This window comes from Amblyomma americanum, chromosome 2 (assembly GCF_052857255.1).
Source record: "Amblyomma americanum isolate KBUSLIRL-KWMA chromosome 2, ASM5285725v1, whole genome shotgun sequence".
In the NCBI taxonomy this organism is placed as follows: domain Eukaryota; kingdom Metazoa; phylum Arthropoda; class Arachnida; order Ixodida; family Ixodidae; genus Amblyomma; species Amblyomma americanum.
The window spans coordinates 106,465,662-106,482,017 of record NC_135498.1 but is presented as its reverse complement, the minus strand read 5'-3'; the positions used below and the strand labels follow the sequence as shown (position 1 = coordinate 106,482,017).

Genomic DNA, 16,356 nt, shown 5'->3' with positions numbered 1-16,356 from the left:
AAAACTGTGATGAACGAGAACAGTAAACCTTTAGGGCACAGTCACTTTTGTGCCACCTGTGGAACCCTGAAAGGTCATTCGAGATGATATTGCAGTCCTGCGCTCGAAGTCCTGAGCCCAAACAGCATCTTCTTTTCCGTATTATCCGTAGCGCATAGTTAACACTCAAATAAAGGCTAACAACAACACCAACATAGTCAGAATTGTGATGATTGGTAGTAAAGTTACGCGCTACAGCCAAACATCTTTGAATTATTCGTACAGGAGTAAAATATTTCTCACGCGACTGTTGGATGACAGCACCTGTTTACAGTGCGAACGCGGAACACCTGGGTGTTGTCACTGCGAAGCGAGAGACGCGATGATATCTCCATCCTCTGACTCAACGCATCGGACTGCACCGTGTCGACGCTTTCGAGCGCATCTCCCACCATCTCTGCCAGCCCACACAATGCCATCCTGCGGGGACCTCGTGATATGCACGGTTACGTAATCAGCGCCCTTATCCCGAGAGGCGATCGGCAGCGCTCTCAAGGAGGCGTGAGATAGCACCCTTTCGTGCTGGCGCGTAGACGCACGCATATATCTGCGCCGCGGCGAAACAGAACCGGGTCGTCCCTTGTCTCTTCCATCCGGGGTGTGCCCGTAAGCGGGACGTGAGGAAGTTAAGAAGGGAGAGGGAAGGAGCGGAAGTGAGGAAGAGAGAGAGAGGGCCGGAAGTGTCCTCTGTCCGTCCGATCGCGGTTGAAGCTTAGCGGGAGGACCACCATGGCGGCGAAAGGAACCGTGTCGCGTCTGCGTACCGAGTCGCTGTTGGACGCCGCCCGAAGCGATACAGACCACTTGGCCAGCCCCATAAGAGAGCAGCTCGGCTCGGTAGGAGCGGCCGAAACTGAGATAAACGCCCGGAGTGCGCAAGGCAGAACCGTGGCTGGTTCTTTCGAAGTTGATATATTTTTCTCCCGCGGGTGGGCTTCCGCCGGCCACCGAGTGCGCTAATGAGACCATTGAGAACTGAGAATCTCGTACATCTCGAGTGTCTGCCTTCTTTTTTTGTTTTTGCTTTTCTTATATCTTTCTCACCTTGTTCCGCATTTTGTTGCCCGTATAGAGAGCACCCGTTCTTGCTTTCTTGATTGCTCTGAAAAAGCAAGGCGCGAGTTGCCTGGAAAGGTAGGGTTTAGCTGTGCGCTAGGAACGGTGCTCGTTAAGAAGGAACGCGACCGCGTTTGATTCCCGTGTCCGCTCTTGTTCGCATTCATGAGGCGTAGCGACGGAAAAACGGAAAGCAGGAAATGAGCTGTCTCTTCTCGGGGAGCTGCTCGAGACAGGGGCTCAAGGAAGGTGACAGAAAAGAGACAACTGCTGATCGGCATCACGCATTTAGTCGGCGCCGAACTCGCTTCTGTTTTCTTAGATAAAAACGGGATCCTTCACAGACGCCAGCGTGCGATCGAATCAGAGTTACATACAGCATCGCTTTGGGAAGAAAGCCACAATTAAGCCGAGCGATAATTACGCGCCTTAGGCTTGAGCTCATTTAACGGCAGGTTCCATTACTGTGATGGGAAAAGAGATGAAAAGAAAAAAACAGGCGGGCGGGCGGGCAATGGACATGTGCGCGTAATTGCGTGTATGCATGGGCGGGTCAGCTGAATGCAAGCGTTTTCTAGAACAAATTTCTGCCCTTCCCGCTATAATTATTGCTAGATTGCCGCAATAGCCCCAAGTAACGAAGCATTTGAATGCAAGAAGACGTACAGTTAGCACAAAATGAAAAGGAATTTTTTACACATTCACACGTTTCTTCACTGAAACCGCAGTGACAATTTGTTCGTGCTTTGGAAGAAACAGTCACGGGTATGGTCCAAAGCAGAGAACTGGCGGTCCATCAGCTTTAGTAATAACGAATAAAAAGCGCTGTTACTTCTCTCTATCCGTCCGCTCCTTCGTTTGTGCATGTGTTTGTGCTTTCGCTTGTGCCAGTGATAGAGAAAAAGAATAAAAGGCGCGCTTAACACTCGTAACAATGACGACATTTCGTCCGGCTGTCTCACAGGCAACACGCCACTACGTGCAAAGCTCATTAACGAATCGTGTTCGGTTTGGCGTAAACGGAAGGAGACAGCATCAGAACACAACGAAGTGTATGACTGCCTAAACGCTAACTTGAAATGGGCACAACGTGCACCTGACAGGGCAACGCCTCACTAAACATTACCTGCAGGCTGTTGTGCTCTGTTTTTCTCATTCTTTGCGCACAGCCAATGGGGACTAAAATAATGCGTAATGATGGTGGTAATACGTTATTACGTGAAAAAAAAAATATGTGTACCGGGACGCTCCGCGATGTGTGGTCGAATAAGAACTACTGCCTGAAATGACTCAGTACGAAGTGCGGAAATGTTGCACAGAAAATCCCAGTTGTGAGAGATATCGCCCACACTGTAAATAAAAGCGAATTTTTTTACCTGCTTATTGGGGCAAACTTGATGTATAAGCGTTGAATTTTTCAGCAGGGCTGCTCCAGGTTTTCTGTCATGTTGCATTGCACAAAGCCTGTTATGGACCATGCGGTCGCTAATAAAATCCTTGCGCAGTGAAAACAAGGATAAAAGACGAGCCCTTGGATACAAAGCTGCTTGCAATCAAACATTGCGAAAGTAGGCATAAGAACAAGGCTCTGTGTTATTCGAAAAAGTCGATTTAGGTTATGCTCTGTTCGACAATTATAATAATTGCTCGTCATTATAGCTATCGAAAACCGGCATCCACCCTACTAAAAAGAGATAACAATACATCACTGTTAAATAATAAGGCAACGAGGCTCCTTAAAAATGGTAAAAATTTATATGGTAAACGTGATCAGTTTGTGTTGCATCTGGACTTTAACTCAATTAAAAAAAAGCGGGGTCTGTTATTACAACCGCAACGTAACGATCCAAACTTAGCTCCTGTCAGGGAAGCAGTCTTTTCTGAGCGCACAGAGAAGGCCCTACTTTTTCGGACGAATCAATCTAATTCTTTAAATAGCACAAATGTGACCATTTCAACGAAACATTTCCTTGCAGACTCAATTCCGGTAGTCGATTGGCTGTGGCGAAGTCGTTAGCAGGCTCCAGTAGGGTCGAGTCAAAATTCCCCATACGCGGAAACTGAATGGTGTGTTATCTAGAGTCCACAATTAGGTGCCAAGTTTTTTATGTTATTGCACAAGCCAGTTCACATCATAATGCCGAGAATTCCTTCACAGCAACCGCGAACAGACTTGACTCCTCTGAAAAATTTTGACGTTCTAGAAATATGGGAATGAAAATATCTATTTCTCGTCTCAAGGAGAGCAGTCCCCTTACCATAAACGTCTTTCGGGTGAAAAAAAGCTCTCTTAACGCGTGAATGTGTCACGCCGTTCCGTTACACAAGTTCTTCTCCATGCTATGTGAACAAGCTTTTAAGGTACAAGCGGCTCGCTAAGGAATTAGTTTCTTTTGGCTTTTGTGCATTACATTGTGGGGTCCAAGGTAGCCAGCATAATGAGCGTCTTAGTGGTGCAGATTGTCTTCTATGCTACGATGCAAAAGTTATTTCTGCTTAGTCTTATTTCTAAGCGTAAAAAAAAAACCGTATACTGCCATGATGGAGGTTTGCACCCGAGACACGCTATGCAGTCCACAATCCCCCTGTCAGGTACTCAGCGTCGTCAACTCACCACGAGCACGGGAATCGTCATCTTCGTCGGCGAAGCTCCCCGAGTTATGAGCCGAAGTCCCGGCCGACGTCGGCGCTTTTCAACGCACGCCGAGACGGAACGTGCGCTGAGGGGGCGTGGAGGCACCCCGAACGAAGCTGTCCCTTTCTTTTCCTCCTGGGCGCCTCAAGCGAGACCGGGGCAAGGTGAGATGCGCTCTCTCGGCGACGACACCCTGCGCGACCGCGGCTGCGTCCAACCACGGCTGGCTGCACACGCTCCTCTCCCTGCGTCGCTTGCGGGCGACACCAGCACAGACTCCGAGACGACGACGACGACGATGCACCAGGCTCGGGAGCCCGCGCTGCACTGGCGTCGTGGAGGTGCTCTCACGGCACCGGCCGGGGTTGAGGGTGGGGGGAGGTGGTGGCGTTTAGCTCTCAGCGCGGCCCCCTTTGGCTTCTGGCGGTGTTTGCCGCCGGTCTAGATACACCACAGTTCCGGCCAAGATTCGCGCAAGAAAGGGAAAAGTGCCAGGGAGTGAAAGGGAAGCACGGCAGCAGGTGAAAGAGTTCAGGCTACCGCTGTGCTGCCTGTGAAAGAGAGCGTCGGAGTCCACGCAACGTCGCCGGCAGCCGGAGCGAGGGAGTACAAAACGCTCTCGCAGGAAACCAAGGCGGTCAAGAGCAGTTCTCCCGAGCCAAGATAGAGGAGGAGGAGGAGTACCGGTGAGCGGCACGCGTCCGCTGCACCGGCTTCGTCTTGGTGCTCTCTCGCTTCCTGGATGCCCGCCGCCAGAGACACTCTCCGCACCCGTGCGGTGAGACCGTTCTCCCACTCTTATATACGTTTTCTTTTTTCTCTTGAGAAGCAGGATCAGAGACCGCGTGAAAGTATTTAGCGCAAATAGTGTGCGAATGTGGGCCCCGGCGCTATAACGGCGCGAGCTCCTTTTTTTTTTTATTTCGCGCAGGTGTGACCCTCATTCCGGCGATGCTCGTGGGCCGCGCGAGGCGCGAACAATTGACGCTCGTCAGGACGGGCTAATTTTGAGTGAAACGTCGGTTTAGTAAGGTTAGCGAAGTAAAGGGGTTGTTCCTAGTTCGTGCCCCATCAAAGAGCGACCGTTTCCGGCTCTCGTAAGCTAGCCGTGTCGGATTTACATTTTTTTTGCTTGGCATCATTTCACCTTCAAGTTCCAAATATGGCTACCTTGCTCCTATTTCATCAAAAAGCTGCACGGAGCTATCTGAGGTGACGCGGCGAATCGGTGGATAAACAAGGACATGTCTCCTCATTATAAATATCTGCACTGAGTGATACCGAGGACAGGCGAGCCTTTCCACAGAGCTCTCGTGGAAGCAGCGCTTGAAGCAAGATGTGGAGGCGTTTGTTGTAGCAGTGCAACGCTGGCAACACCGAAGCAAGTAAGCAAGAGAACTGGAAACGCTGAGACACTGTGCTGAACCTTTATTTTTAAAACTAAATAATTATAAGAAACGATAAACAAAGAGATCATTTCCAATGGACCCGTGATAGAAAAGAGAAAGAGAACAAATAAAATCAATGCAAATTATACGGCCAGGTCCTGTTTTATGCGTGCAGTAGTTAAATCCTTGTAAGCTTTAATAGCAGTCCCACCACATCATGCAGATCCGCTTTGAGGACTGCTTGCCTTAAAGTGCAAACGCCTGATGGTCTGCCTGTGATGGCTTAGCGCAGAGCGCTGAGAAGTTGTTCACGTCACTCAGACTTCAGAATACCTGAGGAAATAACCGGAGCCCAAATGTATTGAGAGGTATAACCCACTGCCGAAAACTCGTGCTGCAATAACGAAACTACGCTAAGAAGAAAAGAAATCCCTCGAAAAAAATGCGCATGGTATCACAATGGCTTGGCCATTCAGATAGCGGTGGGTTAATTGGGCATAGGCCAGGGCAGGCCTTCGGCACCACTGGCTGTGCCGATACGCCACGTCGCACTCTTCATGTTCAGGGTTAACGAGCGGCTCAAAAAGCGGTTAAGACTGTTGTAACGGCGCTCGTTGTGGTGTCCAAAACCTTCAAATACCTCATCAAGGAAGTGGGTATTTGTTCGCAGGTTTTTTTAAATACCAACGTAATTTAAATCGACTGTTATACTGTAGCTAAACTTGAAGAAAAGAGACGCCGTTTGGAAGACAGTGCCTCCGGCCGGGTATTCATCTGCTATGAAATTTAAAAAATTGCACCCGTTTTGCAGTACAGTGCTTGTGATCGGGTGTAAATCTGCTGCGAAATTTAAAGAAAACGAACCAATTGTCAAAGCAATATTGAGAAACATGCCCGACATTCTACACCAAAAATTTTAAAATTGCGAAATGCGTGATACTGTTACAAGAATATTAATCGTAATGGTCCATTCTTATACGTAACAAAATCTTTTTTTTTATGTGTTTCCATCCATCGCATCGAAGAGTCAAGACAGCCATAGGAAAAAAAATGGGGAACGCTTTTGACGATACCGAGAACGTTAACAGAAGAAAAAAAATTGTGGGACTGCCGTCGGGTGATCCGCGGATATATTGAATGTGATAGTGAAATATTACATTATATGAAAAAAATTGCGTTCAAAGAGGGTTTCCCGCTGAAAAAATGCTTTTGTCCAGAATTGTTGGGTATGGGGGTAGGGGGGTAATTAGTTGAAACGTTGATCCTCCGTACGAACAATTAATTTCACGGTACTTAATGGAATAACAGCTATAGCAGGCTCCTTTGTAAGGCTAGCTCGCAAAGAAATGCTCGTGAATAGACTGAAAAGTGCAGTACTGTGCCTACACACATTTTCAAGTCTGTGATCATGTGTGCTCTGTGTCAACAAATGCTTGCATAAATAACGAACTGCAGTACCTAATTAGTCTGCATATTCCCGGTGTGCCGACGTTCCAACAAAATGTATTTATGTTAAATTTAAATTCATGCTTAATTTATGCTACCTTTTCTGAAGCGGTAATTAGCTTTTCCAACGCTGTGTAACTAACACTGGGGCTCCTGAACCCTTCATCTCGGTGGCCATTTCTTTCTACATTTATTTATTTCACTCTGCTTTCTTTATTCCTTTATTTGTCTAATTATTTTTCCCTACTTTTTTCTTGTTAACTTCACGAAGAGAAGAAAGGGAATTTTAATGAAAGAAAGGCGGAGAGGTCGGCCGGTGGTAACAGGGCCCTGGCCTGCTACTCAGATGCATAAAGGCAAAGGACATGATATGGTTACTTTTGACGTTCCATCCGCTCCACTGAGTTAATCACACGCTGGATTTAATGAAAAAGAACAAGAACTCTCAGCAAAAGGATGGCTGTCAAGGTATGAAAGGCGAAGAGATCATCCCGCACTACAACCTCTCTCTCCTCTGCTATAGTCAAGTAACTAGGCCTATCTAGTCACGTGACCACGGATGACACACTTTACGTTGCAGCCACATGTTTAATGTGGCTCAGGTGCATCTCGAGAAGCTGTCGTCTTACAGCTGGTTAATGAGGGAGCTTTTACTCGCGGCATATTACACGGAGGCGCTGCTTCTCCATGAGAGAGCTTCCCTTACATCCATGCATAAGAAATATGATGTTATATTATGTTAGCTGCCGTGGGGGCTCAGTGGTTATGGTGCTCGGCTGCTGACCCGAAAGACGCGGGTTCGATCCCGGCCTTGGCGAAATTCTAGAGGCGAAATGGAGGCGAAATTCTAGAGGCCCGTGTGCTGTGCGATGTTCATTTCGATGGAGGCTAAATTCTAGAGGCCCGTGTGCTGTGAGATGTTCATTTCGATGGAGGCGGAATGCTAGAGGTCCGTGTACTGTGCGGTGTCAGTGCAAGTTAAAGAACCCCAGGTGGTAGAAATCTCCGGAGCCCTTCACTACGGCGCCCTTCATGGCCCGAGTCACTTTAGGACGTTAAACCCCCATAAACCATTATATTATGCTACACTGCGTTCTGTTACATAATGCGATGCGTATTGTGAAGTGCTTTGTTAAGTTATGTGGAATCTAATTCACCGACGAAGCACGCGGGCCGTGAACTTCGGATCCGTTGCAAGCGAAAGCAGGTAGACTTTGACATATAAGACTCCGGGTAACATGTGCGCACGCAATTAATTGTGTCCTTCTAATAAAACACCATTTGCTATCTCTGAAAGCGACTGAATTACTTTCCATCCGCAACTCCGAAGCTACTGTGAGCGACGTACTTCCGGATATTTTAATCAGGGGCCTCGTATACTGCTGCGCTTGAGACAGCGATAACCGTTCGGAAGAGTCCGCCAACAGCTACACTGCACTCATTAGGTGATAGGCGAGTCACCGCTGGTTTGCTTGCACTTGCAGTGCAGGAAAACGGAAGCTCCGGCGACGCTGCCCAGGCCAGTCCTAATACATGCTTGTCCGCGCAGGCATATATATATATATATATATATATATATATATATATATATATATATATATATATATATATATATATATATATATATATATATATATATATATATATATATATATATATATATATATATATATATATATATATATATATATATATGAGGGGGACGCCCGCGAAGGCTATTTATACGGGCGCACCTTCCCCCGCTGTTCCACGAGATTGGCCACGCCTCATCGCTTTGCGTGCTTCTTGTCTCTGTCGTTGTCCAGTTTCTCTATCTGCTCTCTCTCTCTCTTTTCCTTTCGCCACGCATTTATTCTAGTTTTTATGCCCCCTAGCACGCGATGCTCGTTTCTGCCGACTGCCGGAAATTGCTGGCTTCGTTTGGTTCCGGACCGATATATTCTGTGTCTTTTTCTTGCCCTGCGTAGAATTTTGACCGGGAATTGAAAGGAGAAAGCACTTCCCGACGAGGAAAACGTCGCAGCAGGAAGCTCCGGAGTCATTTTCAACTTAAAGTGGGCCGCTTGACGAAGTCCAAATCACGTAATCAAACTGTACGTAACTTGGGCCAACACGTACGTGAAGGTATAAGCATGTCGTTTGTTTTCAATGGCGGAAGTCATTACGTGTCGGATTTTCGAGAAGAAAGCGGTGTACGGCGCCGTTCGTCTGATGTCTCAAAGAAGCCTGACGTATGTAACATCGGTATACAGGCGGCGGATGGCGTGTGTTTAGCGGGGACTTGTGATTTCAACCATTTTTCGAAGCACAGCTTTTGTGTAGCTCTTCTTCGTCAGCACCCAATCTGACCGCGGGTGATCGACCGGCCGTTGGATAGACATTTGACATTGGCTTTAACAGTGGCGCGGTGTAACTAACTGCTCACTACTCCTGACCAAGTTAGACTTACTATATATCATTCAAGGATTAAAGAGGAAACCTGAGGTTCAGCCACAACATTTACTACATAGGTGAAATGCAAATTCAGAGCCCAGAAGTTCATGTCCCTCGTGAAGCCGCGTTGTGAAAGTGGTCGAAGAAATTGCGGCCGCGCAGATCCTGCAGGCGGAATGCGCGGAAGAGATGTCTATTCTGGAAGGATACTTGAACATGCGGTGTTGATTTAAGACCAAGTTAAGTAGCGCTTTTTCCTGACTTTTTCTTCCTGTTTGTTGAGCGAAAAATGCTATTCTTCTTGTATTTCTTATTTTTTAGCCCCAGGAACTCACAAATAAAGAGGCGAATTTCTCTTTCGTGCCATAGCTGTCAAGCTCTGGTTTTATGTGAAGTGCATTGTGGACGCTTGTCGCTTTTGGGCGGTTCACCTGCGGACATAACACAGGTAGGATTCTCCTGCGTCGTATTCATTTGTTACGTTGTTTTTCTAACTTCGTTATTCGCACAGGAAGGTAGTTTCATCGTGCGCTTGAGGTTGCTATGTCTAAGAAAAAAACGGTGCAGCAGACTCAGTCAGTTTGCTGGTCGCAAAATAGCCTTAATGTGGAATATTCTGACTGAGTACACACCGGCGTTTTGTGTTTACGCCGTTTTCATTTAACAAGCGCTCTTTCTCAGACACAATTGTATATTTGATATTTTTAAAAGCTAATCAGTTGATTTAAAGCACCTTAATACATGCATTTAAAGATTTGATTTTCCTGTGACTAAAAAACTAGATAGCAAGAGAGATTGAGATAAACAGTGGGTGTGCCCTCATTCATTCATTCATTCATTCATTCATTCATTCATTCATTCATTCATTCATTCATTCATTCATTCATTCATTCATTCATTCATTTACCGGTACCTGGATCGCCCGGAGGCAATAATGCAGGGGAGAATATTAAATGTCTATGAAAGACCCGCGCGAGGCACAAGAGAAAAATGCTCAAGTAATAAAATTGCAAACAAAAAAAAACAAAAAGGAAAGAAACATAGAAACCGCACAAGCCATTACCTATCTAAAACCAAAGTCCGAAACGGCATTCCGGAATGGCGTTCGGTAATACTTTGAAGTAATCGATTCTGCAGACTGATGGTGTTCAAAAAAAGGACTGCCTTGAAAAATGTGCGTTCTACGATTTATCTCAATAAATGTCTTTGCATGATCCCACCTCTCAGTCGTAAGAGGTCGGGGCAAAAAATTAAGTTTCCTTGTCTACACTAACTGTGCCGAAATAGATTTTGTATAGTATCTCCTAAGCGCAGGATACTCCGGCACCAGCTTAATAGGTCCCATCTAAACCCGCCTTTAAGTAAAATAACAATACAATAAGAGCGAATGCTTGAGCGCATAGGTATTTCATGGCACACGTGTACTGCAAAGGACACAAGGTACGAAAGAAACAAACACGTATCACTGGTGCTAACTTCGGGATGTCTACTTTTAGAAAAAAACACACTGGCCAACTTTAGACATGTGAAGTGCCGATCGCGTGCACCAAGAGGGGAGGGGGGAATAAAATAAGTAAAACAATGCTAAACCAGGGTCACTTATTGTTTACGCCTATGATGGGATACAACTCAAGAACACGGCGACAAAAAGTGGTGGTAGGCTCTTAACGTAGTTAAGCCGAGGAGACGTGTGAAAGCAGGTGCTCATTCTTCAGTTGTAGGGGACACTTAAGCTGTTCCTTAAGGGTATTGCACGATATCTTCAGTGGGTTCTTCACGAGAAGTTTAGCGCGCATCGGGGCTGCGTTAAAACACGCGGCATGTTCGTACTAAAATCGACGCCATACCAGCTGGTCATTCAACGAGCGTACCCACGCAGCCAGCTCCTCGTAGAAGGCGACAAAAAAGGGAAGCCTGCCAGGATTTCGAATGGCCCTTGTTACATTTATTCTTACCCTTGAGCCGCTTTCGCGTTCTCTTCTCGGTGGCTTCTAGGCAAGAGTATGACCACGCCCGTGTCGGCGCGGTCAGCGTCAGGCATCCCCGAAGGACGCATGGAAGAGCTCTAAAACAAACATGGCGGCGTACCCATACTATGCCACGTAATTTCAACACGCTCTATCGAAGAGCATTACCAATCGCAGACCTCCCCCTTTTCTCTTACAAAGCGAGAGCCAATATTTATCGCTGCGCTTTGCAAGCGGCCTTTCAGTAACCAGAGCGGGGCAGAGCAAAGCACTTCCTGAGGGCGCCAAGTTGAACAACAAACCAGACATTACTTCATTCCTCTGGCAACTAAGACCGCCGCAAGCACTTTTATCTTGAATTGGTTGGTATACGAGGTGACGGAGGGAAAGCACGAAGAACACAGGACGCAGCCTAGAAAACGAGACTGGCGCTGAGCTGCCGGCTGAATCTTGATTGACAATTTGTTTGGCTCTCCCGAATAAACACTCAAATGAAAATTCTGCACCTGTCCTCTGCATTGCGCCCTTCGTTCTGTCTTTTACTGCGCTACATTTAGTCAGTCTGAAGTAGCCCCCTGCGCGATCCATGGCGGAAATGCGTGTCACGAAGTGAAGCGCCTGCCAAACATTACGTAGTGCTTTTTAATTCTACTGAGGCCTGGCTTAATTGAAAATCACGTGATCCAGAACGCTTATGCGAAACGGGGGTACCACCATGCTGGCACAGGAGGGCACCAAGAAAACAATGCCTATCATTTCTGCGTGACAGCGAGGTGTAACCGTGAGGTGGAATGCTGCACTTAATTATTTCTGTTTCCAACTCCACTGCGGTGGTGCAGTGGCTATATGGCGTTCAGCTGCCAATCCAAAGGTCACGGGATCGAATCCCAGCGGCTATATTTAGACGGAGGCGATGTGTGCTGCGCGATGTCAGCGGACGTCAAGAATCTCAGGTGATCCAAATTAATCCGAAGCCTTCGACTAAACGTCGTCCCTCACAGCCCGGTCGTCTCTACGGGACGTTAGATTCCACATATTTCTGTTTCCACCTATTTGTCTTAGTGCCGACACAAAGCAGTGAGCAAATGTCGATCGCCGTTTTATTCGTGGTGGGCATTTGCCTTTGTAAACAAAATGTCTGATGTCACGACATGTCGCGTTGCATCGGTATAACCTAGCCAGAGTTTAGTGATTGAAAAGCCTCTCTGCATACTGAGAGCACTTCGATTCGCTCCCCGTTATGAGCGGTTGTTTTGCTCTCCATTGCCAACACTGTCCCGGTGAAGTTTTGGTCGCCAGCCAAGGGCACTTGCTCCACTGTAGGTAAGAGCATGCCAGTGCGTATTAAGTAATAAAAAAATCAGAATTCTTCGAACCAAAATAAGCGAAACGTTGCGGGTGTTGCATGGAGACGGTACAACGTAGGCGCGGACGCACGTGCATTGCCCTTGGTGTGATGGCAACCCAGAGAAAAAAGCGTTCTAAGAAGGACGGTGCAGTCGGGACTTCCCGGCTAGCGAGCCTTGCATACCTACACGCCTTCTTGCTGCTTTGAAATATCTGCTGCCAGACATAGATGCAGGTGCATTAAAAAAACCCTAATTATGCATCAATAATTTGCATCAGTACTACGACAGGGGCTTTCTTTGAGGCCTCGCGAAGGCTAGACAAACATTTTAAAAGTACAGTCACACTTATCCGAAGTAGTATATGTCCTTAGTCATTGCAACCTCTAACTACCCTCTTTTCATTTTAAAAGCTGCTGACCACTTATCGTGATGTACCAGCATTAAAATATTTTTTTCCTCGAAGAATAACAGACTGGAACCAGTTTATACTGAATTTTTTAATGAGCACTGACAGCGATGCCTGTTTGTTAATAGTGTTTTTCATTCTAATTGTGAAATTCTGGCGCGAAATTTTTTCTGTATTCGACTTAACTACTTTGTGTTTAAACCCACGCATCTGTAATCTTTCTTTATTTACATGAACAGTAATGGAGAGGTTGATGCTGCATAGCGGCTCCGGCTACTCCTTTTTGACCAATTCATAGCAACCACTTGGGCCGACGATGTACAGTTCAACATAACACAAACATAAACAGTACACAACATATAAAACAAAGTACATACGACAGAAAAGTAAAATTAATGAGCGAACAAAAATTCCTTGAAAGTTAAGAGAACAGTGCACAATACAATATACATAATTGAGATATGAATAAACAAGGATAGAAAAACAATAAATAAGCTTATTTGCAGTACACACAGCAAAAGTAAATACCAACGCTATTAAAGCACGCACTCAGAAAAAAAACAAAAGAAGCAAAAATAAGTTTGTTTTCAGCAAAAAGCAGGATCAAATAACAAAGATATTAAAGCACTCGCGCACAGAGATGTAAGAACTCTAGCATTGACTCCAATTCTACTAAGCTAGTATTTCCCAAGGATACCGCCTTCCTCAAGGAATGCTATCAATGCCACAAGTGCTCGCTTTTTCAGTTCACATGTCGGCCACGGACCTAAGAGCTTTTGCGGACTTAATGGTCTTTTGTCAATATCTCTCAAGTCTCTCTGCAATCGCGACCTGAGGTTGTCGTGCGCTCGGAAATCCAATAATAAGTGAGCCACATCCTCATTTTCTTGGCCACACGCACACCATGGGCTGTCTGCGCGTCCAATTCTATGAAGAAAGAGCTTCGTGTAAGCCGCTCCTAAACGCAAGCGGTGAAGGAGAGTTTCTAAACTTCTGCTGATAGATGATGGAATATTAAACCGCAGCAACGGATTGATGAAATGCAGAGCAGAATCTGTATGGTTTGGCTCAAACCACATCTTTTCGTTCATCTAATTACGCATGGTCTATAAGAAACGGCGCAGTGCGCCTCTCGATAAGGAAAGGCCAGAAGTGGGGACATTGGAGTGTGCTTGCCTATCCGCTGCAGCTGCCCAAGTGTTTCCAGGAATAAAGCGATGTCCGGGTATCCACTGGAAAGCTATAATATGCTGGTTTTTGATAGCTTTGGAAAATTCTTTAGAACTTCGTATACCAGTCTAGCTTTCCATCCATTGTATGGAACTAGCGCTGTCAAGAGATTTCAGTGCGGACTGGAAATCGCTAAATATTACCCACACACGCGGGTATCGTACCGTGGAGATGAACTGGCGAGCCAAATAAATAGCGTAAATCTCAGAAGTCGTTAATTTTGTTGTGTGAGCCAGTTTACATGTCCGTCGCACATTCAGGTGCGGAATCACAAATGCGGACGCTGATGGATTTTGAAGACTGGAACCGTCAGTATACACATGAATGTAAACGGGATGCCGCATGTGCATGTGGTGAAGTGCTGACTGCTGAGCGCCAAATATCATCATGTCACGTTTCCTAATTATCCCTTCGACAGACAAGTGTATTGTAGGGTTAACTAAAAGACATGGGGGATTTTCTGTGTCTCCTCTCCAAAATTCATTACTTGGAAGAAGCTGGCGGTGGTGTTGAAACACCTGATGTATATGACTTCCATCCCGTTCATGAAGCGCGAAGGCTAATGGATGCCTTTCATGCTGTATTGTCAGATGAAAAATGTGGCTGCAGGTCTCTGTTGTTCGTAACCCTTCAAACGGAGGCTGCCGTGCCTCGGCAATTACCAGAGCGCAGGAAGTCGCTTGAGGAACTCCCAAACACACACGGAGACCCCTGGCTAACAATCTTTGCAGGCGTTCCTCCGATGTTCGCCACAGATCGTGAAGAGTCGGTGAGGAGTATGCATTTTTTTATAAATGAGTGCATTGTGAACTGTGAGCAGAGACTACAAAGAAAAGCCCCAAGACGTACCTGCAAGCCTGCGTAGCACGTTCACAACAGAGTTAACCTGGTCTTCGATAGATTTTATATGATGCCAGCCCAAAAGAGTTGCCTGTCAAGAACTACACCCAGAAAACGGTCCTGCTTAACAGACGCTAAAGGTTGACCGTTGAGGCAGAGACGGAAATCCTTCAGATTCTTCCTAGTAAAAGGCAGTACGGCTGTTTTTGCATGAGAGAGCATCATCCCTCTCGCTTTTAAAAAGCAGTCAATGTTATTTAGGCCCTCTTGCTTTCCAGTTCTCCAGAAACTTAAATGCAGACATCATCGGCGTGTAGCGAGCAGTGTAAGCCAGAAGGGAGCTTTTGCAGCAAATCCGCCATCACGCCGTTAAAAGGGGCTTAGCACACTGCCCTGCGGCACTCCTTGCATTAGGCTATGTTCCACGCTTTTTCCTTCAGTTGACTGCGTGAATATTTTCCTGCCATCTAAAAAGTGGGAAACCCAACGTAGCGGTCTGCCACTCACACCGAGGTCTAGCAAACTTCAGAGGACATGAATATGAGTTCAAGTATCGAATGTGTAGTCCTTTCTTTTCTTTTTAATTTCGGTGATAACTATCGATTCTGCTTTACTTCGTGCTGTATACAGCTCCTGAGGCCTGGGCCTATCAAGGTCAGCAGTATTGAATAGTAAATAAATATATAAATATATAAAAGGTCAACCACTCAGAAGCGTCGCCACTACGATTTCGTTGTAAATTAGAACAAGACGGCTTTGACGACAGTCAGAATAGGGAGAGTCAAGGATTCTCCCCATTCCTTTTTGCTTTAAAGTGCTTCTGCGAAAAATACTTTTTCTTTCCTCGGCTTGACGGGCTCATGAGGCAGTTTGAAATTCAGCATTCGATGTAACGCCACAGAAACAGTGCTCTAAGATCAAGCAGTTGCGTATATATATGCGACAGCCTCGTTGTCTACATCAGGATGGCCTCCAAGTGCAGGCATTAGCCTGCATTAGAGTCACTAAATAAAGATTTAGAGTACCGGCACTCTTTTCTCCTATTGTTCTGTGCCGCCGCCACGATCATTGGTCAGTTTGCATCACGTGATATTTGTTTACACTGCGACGGTTCATGGGGGCTGCCATTTTGTGGCTTATGCGTTTTCAGTCGGGCAACTGTGGTAGTCCTAGTGCTGCGACGCTGCGAGTGCTGCCGGTGACCGACTCAGTGACCAGGGATTCCGCGCCTCGCAGCATTTCAGCTCCGCACGACGAAAGCATAAACTGAAGGCAACAGCTGTACCGTTTGCATGTGAGCGGCTCCATGCCGTACGGCTACCAGCGTGGCTAACAGTGGCTAACAGGGTGGCTAACAGGGTGGCTAACAGCGTTGTTTACAAAATGGCCGGGCCAAAGTTAGCGGCGAGGTCGCCGAAGCGGCAATCTGGCAACAATGATAAACAACAAAATGGCCGCCCCTGCTTACCGCCGTGCTGCAGTGACGGTACTCTAAGTCTTTATTTAGTGACTCTAGCCTGCAAAAGGAAGTCAACATCCAACCTTCAAGCTACAGGTGCTCATTTTG

The 16,356-nt window shown here is 46.4% G+C and overlaps 1 protein-coding gene across 2 annotated transcripts in view; it reads right to left on the bottom strand.

Annotated features, from left to right (window-relative positions):
- The window catches only part of LOC144121731 (uncharacterized), a 53,142-nt gene extending 48,955 nt beyond the window's left edge, over positions 1 to 4,187 (bottom strand). Inside the window, exon 1 of one of the 2 annotated variants that reach the window (XM_077655097.1) lies at positions 3,710 to 4,187. In XM_077655097.1, the coding sequence (XP_077511223.1) occupies positions 3,710 to 3,730 (21 nt within the window). In that variant the 5' untranslated portion in view covers positions 3,731 to 4,187. The remainder of the gene's footprint in view (positions 1 to 3,709) is intronic. The other variant, XM_077655096.1, reaches the window with a different exon arrangement.
- Positions 4,188 to 16,356: the final 12,169 nt, after the last annotated feature.